Source organism: Bidens hawaiensis, unplaced genomic scaffold, assembly GCF_021521415.1.
Source record: "Bidens hawaiensis isolate Kalapana, Puna unplaced genomic scaffold, B.hawaiensis_p1.1 tig00034273_1, whole genome shotgun sequence".
NCBI classification, from domain to species: Eukaryota; Viridiplantae; Streptophyta; class Magnoliopsida; order Asterales; family Asteraceae; genus Bidens; species Bidens hawaiensis.
The window spans coordinates 123082-131119 of NW_027495928.1; the positions used below are offsets into that span (position 1 = coordinate 123082).

The 8038-nt window shown below is 41.4% G+C and overlaps 1 protein-coding gene across 1 annotated transcript; it reads left to right on the top strand.

Moving 5' to 3' along the window:
• Positions 1–373: 373 nt before the first annotated feature.
• Positions 374–2091, top strand: LOC143586019 (chalcone synthase-like). Its single transcript, XM_077067664.1, has 2 exons — positions 374–641; positions 989–2091. The coding sequence occupies exons 1-2, from the start codon at positions 455–457 to the stop codon at positions 1996–1998; spliced, it is 1197 nt and encodes a 398-aa protein (XP_076923779.1). The 5' UTR covers positions 374–454; the 3' UTR covers positions 1999–2091.
• Positions 2092–8038: the final 5947 nt, after the last annotated feature.

The window sequence follows — 8038 nt, forward strand, 5'->3', positions numbered from 1 at the left end:
TTTTTTTCCTGGCATTAAGAGGTTCAGCGTCTTAATAGCATCTGAACCAGTAAGAGCTTTTAGTGGGTCTGAAAACCTCTTAACCCAAAAAAACATACGTTTGTCTCCAGCCTCCATTAACTTCTAACCCGAAGACTAGGCTCCATCTCCGACGACTAGAGGTTCGTCTCTAGCCTCCACCTCTTAATGATCCAGATTTCAGACATTTGAACCACCTCTTAACATTCAGATGTGGTATTCAGATTCAGACTTAAATCTCTAAAAAAACAAACGGGGCCTAACTCATATAAGTAGGATACTTGGACGAAAATCTGTGACACGCATAGCAAACCTACCACCTCATCTTCTATATAATAAACACCCACTCAATCCTTTTATTCACCTTCAACACTTGCATTAATTTCTCGATCTCTCCGCTCTTCCTTTCCACCTGCCGGAGATCAAGCAAAGCACGATGGCCTCTTCTGTTGATATTGCTGCCTTTAGAGAGGCTCAACGGGCCAAAGGTCCAGCAACCATTCTTTCCATTGGCACCGCAACTCCCTCTAATTGCCTCTACCAAGCGGACTACCCCGATTACTACTTTCGAATCACCAATAGCGAACACATGGTTCAACTCAAAGAGAAATTCAAGCGCATGTGTAAGCTTATTATTAATAATAATATTATTATATAAGAGTCATGCTCCCATCTGATTTCATATCATTAAATGGCCGTCCCAAAAAAAGACCATGTATAGTAGATGGAAGGACGTTATGCTGAGCCCGTCAAATCATTACATTATTATTATTATTATAAAAATTAATAATAAAAACTTCACCAAATCACCTTTCACTACTTCCCCGCGCCCATTGGCTATGGGGCTCCATGAGTTGGGGATAGCATCCCAGTATGTGTATAGCTGACTGGTTTATTTTATAATGGCCACTAACATTAGGGATTTGACGTTTAGTTAATAATTAAGTTACGTGCATGGAATAATTTGCAGGTGACAAGTCAATGATTAGAAAGAGATACATGCATCTGACGGAGGAGTATCTTAAAGAGCATCCCAGCCTATGCGAGTACATGGCTCCGTCGTTGGACGCCCGTCAGGACGTGGTGGTGGTTGAAGTCCCAAAACTCGGTAAAGAAGCCGCGGTTAAAGCCATCAAAGAATGGGGAAAACCCAAGTCACATATCACTCATCTCATCTTCTGCACCACTTCGGGTGTCGACATGCCTGGTGCCGATTACCAGCTCACCAAACTCCTCGGACTCCGCCCGTCCGTGAAACGCTTCATGATGTACCAGCAAGGCTGTTTCGCGGGCGGGACGGTGCTCCGCATGGCCAAGGATCTCGCAGAAAACAACAAGGGCGCGCGTGTCCTTGTTGTTTGCTCCGAGATCACTGCCGTCACCTTTCGAGGCCCGACCGACACGCACCTTGACTCCCTTGTCGGTCAGGCCTTGTTTGGGGACGGCGCGGCTGCGCTCATTGTCGGGTCCGATCCGGACCTGGAAAATGAGCGCCCGCTGTTCCAAATGATCTCGGCCGCCCAGACAATTTTACCAGATTCCGAAGGCGCGATCGACGGTCATTTGCGCGAGGTGGGGCTCACATTTCATCTACTCAAAGACGTGCCCGGGTTGATCTCCAAACACATAGAGAAGGCATTGGTTCAAGCGTTTTCGCCTCTGGGTATATCGGATTGGAACTCGATCTTCTGGATCGCGCACCCGGGAGGTCCCGCGATCCTGGATCAGGTGGAGAGTAAGCTCTCACTGAAAGAGGAGAAGATGAGAGCCACGAGACATATTCTAAGTGAGTACGGAAACATGTCAAGTGCTTGTGTTTTGTTTATTCTTGATGAGATGAGGAAGAAGTCAGCGGAAGAGGGTCTTGCTACAACCGGCGAGGGTTTGGACTGGGGTGTGCTGTTTGGGTTCGGACCGGGTTTGACAGTTGAGACTGTGGTCCTACATAGTGTCCCAACTACCATGCCAATTTCCCCATAACTTTGAAGGCAATATTAAATGATTCGTCGGTTTTAATTAAATAAATGTATCACAGGTTTTTCTGTTTATGTTTACTATATGTGTATCATCTATGTGTAATTTTAATTAAATAAATGTATCACAGGTTTTTCTGTTTATGTTTACTATATGTGTATCATCTATGTGTAATTTTATGTATGGATATAATTAATTTACCCTGTTGTAGTTGTGCGTAGATGGTTCAACTTTCTCCTACGAAACGGGTATCGAAAAATTTAGTCATTGGCAACGTATTGATATTGTTATTATTCATCTATTTTTAGCTTGGCTAAATTTAAATAAAAGAATACAATGCGGACGAGAAAGAGAAGAACCGAGTGGTTCTCTTACACATAAAAACCCGATGGTAGGTAAAATCATTTGTAGGATTTTTGTCACGTCATTAAAACCGCTAATCCGATTATACATGTCTCTCTCTTTTAAGTACTCAATCACATCACCCTCCACTTGCATGCTAAATGCATTGAATTTAAGACTATAAATGAATTGAACGAACATGAAAAATACCTTGTTCATATTCGTTTGTTAAAGAAATAACATGTTCACAAAATGGTTTACGAACACTTACCGAACGACATTTTATGTTTGCGTTCGTTCATTAAGAAATGAATGGGTTCAAGAACGTTCACAAACACAAATAAAATCGGCAGAACATAGAATTGAGGTCAACACATTCATCGAATAATGAGAAATGAAATGGGAACAATGTAAAAAGTTGTGAGAATGCAAAAAGTTGTGAGAATATTATGTCTGGGGTAATAAATCAACAAAATATATAAGGGATATTTGTTTTTAATACTCTCAATTTTCCCTCATTGGTAGATAACACTCTCAACTTTCGATTTGTCACCCACCACTCCTAACGTTCACCCTGTTTTCCTGTACCACTCCCCGTCTAAATGAACACTAACCTCGTTAATGTTTTGGACTAAAAATGTCATTCAAATTAGTTGAAGGGGGGGGGACATAAATTTTATTTTTAACACACAATCTCCATTTCCGGCGACCTCGTTTTTCCGGCGACCTCATTTTTTCTGGAGAATTTGAGTTTTCCGGCTATCTCGTCATTCAGAACACCATATCGAGATTGTTTACGAAAACAAGTGGGGATATTTCTTTCTCATCTCGGACTCGAGTTCCCAAGTATACTCAGGCCCTCTTCGTGAGTCCCATCTTACTTTCACGATTTTCAAGGTTCGTCTTTTAAGTTTCTTAGTTTTCGAATCTTCAATTTGAATTGGTTTTTCAATGAATTTTAAGTTCTCGTTAATTTCTACATCTTTTAGGGGCATCGAAAGAGATTCTTCGGCTAGACATTTACGCAGATTCGAAACATGGAATATATTGTGTATCCCTTGCATTTCCTCGGGTAGTCGCAAACGATGCGACAGTACCAATTCGTTCGAGTACCTCAAAGGGTCCAACGAATCGAGGACTTAACTTGCCTTTCTTGCTGAAGCGGACTATGCCTTTCCATGTCGAGACTTTCAAAAGAATTTTATCACCGACACTAAATTCTAACGGCTTACGACGGACATCGGCGTAACTCTTTTGGCGATCACATGCCCTCTTAAGTCGTTCGCGGATTTGAAGAACCTTGTCAGTGGTTTCTTGGACTATTTCAGGTCCAGATAATTGATTATCTCCAGTTTCAGACCAACACACGGGCGTTCTACATTTTCGACCATATAACGCCTCGAATGGTGCGGCTTGAATGCTCGAGTGATAACTATTATTATATGAAAATTCCATTAGGGGTAAGTGGTCATCCCAACTTCCTCCTAAGTCTATCACACAAGCGCGGAGCATATCTTCCAACGTTTGGATAGTCCTTTCGATTTGCCCATCAGTTTGCGGATGATAAGCGGTGCTAAGGTTTAGCTTTGTGCCGAGTGCTTGTTGGAAGCTCTTCCAAAAGTGAGACATAAAACGACTGTCTCGATCGGAAATTATAGATAGCAGTACTCCATGCAAAGCAACGATGTTGTTTACATAGATACGTGTTAGTCTATCCATTGAGTACGATTCGTTGATAGGAATAAAGTGTGCGGATTTTGTTAAGCGATCCATAATCACCCATATAGCATTATGTTGTCGAGTCTTCTTCGGGAGTTTGGTTATGAAGTCCATGGTTATCAACTCCCACTTCCATATGGGTAGTTCGGGTTGCTGAAGCAGTCCCGAAGGCTTTTGGTGTTCAGCCTTGACTTTCAAGCATGTTAGACATTTCGCAACGTGCGAAGCAATGTCCTTTTTCATTCCATTCCACCAGTAGTTCGACTTGAGGTTTTGATACATTTTGTCACTACCGGGATGCATCATGTACTTTGTTTTGTGAGCTTCATTCATGATTTTCTCACGCAAGTTTCCAATGATCGGTACCCAAATTCGGTTTCCCATTCTAAGGATACCATCGTCTCCTTTGACTAACGAGTCAATGGTGCCGTTACGCTTTTCATCGGAGATCTTGTTTTCGTGAATAGCTTGAGCTTGAGCAGATTTAATTTGGTTGATAAGATCAATTTGAAGTTCTAGCCTTAACGCTCGGATTCTTTTTGGCTTTTCGTGCTCTTTACGACTTAAGGCATCAGCCACAACGTTGGCTTACCTTCGTGATAAACGATTTCACAGTCGTAGTCGTTAAGAGTTTCTATCCAGCGTCGTTGGGGCATATTAAGCTCTTTTTGCTCAAAGATGTGTTTCAAGCTTTTATGATCGGTGTACACGATAAATCTTACTCCATAGAGATAGTGTCTCCATATCTTAAGTGCAAAGACTATGGCGCCTAACTCTAGATCGTGAGTTGTATAGTTCTTCTCGTGCACTTTGAGTTGACGAGAGGCGTAGGCGATTACTTTCTTTCGTTACATTAACACACATCCCAAACCGGAATGAGATGCGTCGCTAAAGACAACAAAGTCTTTGGTACCCTATGGAAAAGCCAGTATAGGGGCTTGAGTAAGCTTTTGTTTAAGTATATCAAATGCCTCTTGTTGCTTTGTTCCCCATTCGTACTTGATGTTCTTACGAGTTAATGAAGTTAGGGGAACAGCGATTCGAGAAAAGTTCTCGATGAATCTACGGTAGTAGCTGGCCAATCCCAAGAAACTTCGGATTTCGGTTAGCGATTTTGGGACTTCCCACTTAGAGATAGCTTCAATCTTAGTGGGGTCCACTTGAATACCGTTGACATTAATGATGTGACCAAGATTGCACTTGGTGTAACCAGAATTCGCATTTAGAGAACTTGGCGTACAATTTCTCGGTTCTTAAAATTTCAAGTAAGGAGATGATGTTCATGATCGTCCTTAGACTTAGAATAAATAAGTATGTCGTCTATGAAGATGATAACAAATTTATCCAAATAAGGCTTGCAGATACGATTCATCATGTCCATAAACACTGCTGGCGCATTAGTGAGTCCAAACGGCATGACCGTGAACTCATAATGGCCATACCTTGTTCGGAAATCCGTTTTTGGAATATCTTCGGTTTGAACTTTAAGTTGGTGATAGCCGGAACGAAGATCAGTTTTTTAAAAATAGCTAGCACCTTGAAGTTGATCAAATAAGTCGTCGATTCGAGGAAGTGGATATCGATTCTTTATTGTGACTTTGTTGAGAGCTCGATAGTCGATGCACATTTGCATGGATCCGTCCTTCTTTTTAACAAATAGTATCGGCGCTCCCCATGGTGATGAACTTGGTCGGATAAAGCCTTTCTCGAGAAGCTCGTCCAATTGTTTCTTTAGTTCCTTCATCTCGGTTGGCGCGAGCCGATACGGAGCCTTGGCGATCGGAGCAGTACCAGGAATAAGATCAATCCTAAACTCTACTTCACGACCGGGAGGAATGCCGGGGAGTTCATCGGGAAAGACAATGGCATAATCGGGAACAACAGGAACGTCTTTGATATCTTTGGGCTTTGATTCTTTGGTAACGTAGGCCATGAATGCTAAGCATCCTTGATTTAGACATTTGTTAGCCCTTAACATAGAAATTAGGGTAACTCGGCCAGCGTCTTTATCCCCTTCAATTCGAATAGTTCGTTTATCAGGGGCTCTAAGTTCAACGGTCTTGCTATTTCAAAGGATACGAGCATGGTTGTTGGATAACCAATCCATACCCAATACAACATCAAAACCAGCAAGAGTCATGGGTAGCAATTGAATAGGCAAAACATAACCGGCTAATAAGATTTTTCCGTTTTCTAAAGCTTCGGTGATTTTAAAAGTTTCGCCGTTAGCGGTCTTGACGCTTATAGTTTTATTGAGTTTGATTAAAGGTTCATTTAATAGACTTCAAAACTTATAATCTATAAAACTTAAGTTGGCACCTGAATCAAACAGGACTCTAGAATAAGCGTTGTTAACAAGAAACGTACCGGTAATTGTTTCCGGCATGTCGGCCGCTTTCTTTGTGTCTAAGATAAAGACCCTTGCATTGCCCTTCTTGGGCTCATTCTTCTGACCGCTACCACCCGCACCATCAGTCGCGGGTTTGTTCTTGGGACACTCAAAACTAAGATGTCCCATCTCCTTACAATTATAGCAGGTCATCTTCTTCTTCCAACAATTAGCCGTAGCGTGGCCGGTTCGGTTACATGATTCACAGACTCAAGAAGCAAAGTTGCATCTACCTCTATGATATTTCTAACAAATTTTGCATTGAGGGATGCCAAGATTGGAGCTAGACCTTCGTTGATCTTTACCCTTGAAGCGGGTATCTCCACCTTTCCTTGAGTCATGTGTTGTTACCACCTTTTTGTCTTCCTCTTTATTGCGGATCATTCCGCCAATCAAGTACCCAGCCAACTCCATCACGGAGTCAGCGGTTTGTGGTAAGTGTGATCTAACCATATCACGAATTTCCCGAGGTAGTCCCCATATATAACGTGTAACCTTGCTGGACTCCGGGGTAACCAGCTGGGGAACTAAACGACAATACTCGTGAAATTTCGTGTTATACTCACGAAGGTTCGTTCCAACAACCTTGTGAGCCAAGAACTTGGTTTAGATTTGGTCCATCTTGTGCATCGGACAAAACTTTGACATCAACAACTCTTTAATATACATAATTTCCCTTCCTCTACTCATGATCAGCGTGTTCCACCACTCGAGTGCTTCGCCTTTGAACATCAAGGCGGAATATTGAATCCTTTCCTCCTCCATACACTTGCTCATGATAACAATCGTCTCCATCTCTTCAAGCCACCTTACGGTATTTATGGCTCCCTTGTCACCGTGAAATTCTTACGGTCCGTAGTATTTAAAGTCTTTAAAGGAACATCCTCCTATCTTGAGTTTCTTAAATTCTTTACGAACCCCTACATTTGCGTTTGATTCATGTTCGCTCTCTTCCTCTAGTGAAGGTCGAGTACGAGGTTTAGAAACAGATTTTCGAGAAGGATTTTCATATTGAGTATGTTTTGTTTGTCTAGATCGTGATCTATTTTCATATTCTTCTTGAACAACTTTTCTGATCATTTGTTGTATTTGATTCATGTATTTATCGGGAATCGGTTCCTCTCGTTCTTTTTCAGGTTCTTCCCTTTCACTTCGCGTCTCTCGGCTTCCTTTCGGGAGGCCTCTCGATTATCACTTTGTCGAGACATATTTTTATTTTTTATTCTTTTTATCTAAAATTTTAACACATTTCTTTTCTTAATATACAAATTTATTTATTTCACATTCATATACATATCATAAATGATATGTATATTATTGTTACAACCAACTTATAGATCTTATCCTTATTACATATGATACACATATCATACAAACTATATTACACACATAACTTCATCTCTTAAACACACTATCTTCATTTTCTTAATCCTTCATAAACTTCTTCACAACTTTGGTGAGCTTGTTGCATTTGCGAAGAAGCTTGTCTCCCATCTTCTTCTTTTTCTTCTCATCCATAGCAATCTTTTTCCTAAGGTCATCAGTTTCGTGCAAGGCTCGATCCAAATGCTCCTCCTGGGACTGAGGCATGTCAGT

Coding starts and splice junctions, on each gene's coding strand:
- LOC143586019 (XM_077067664.1), top strand. CDS start 455: ATGGCCTCTTCTGTTGATATTGCTGCCTTTAGAGAGGCTCAACGGGCC. Junction 642..988: donor AGAGAAATTCAAGCGCATGT/GTAAGCTTATTA, acceptor AATAATTTGCAG/GTGACAAGTCAATGATTAGA.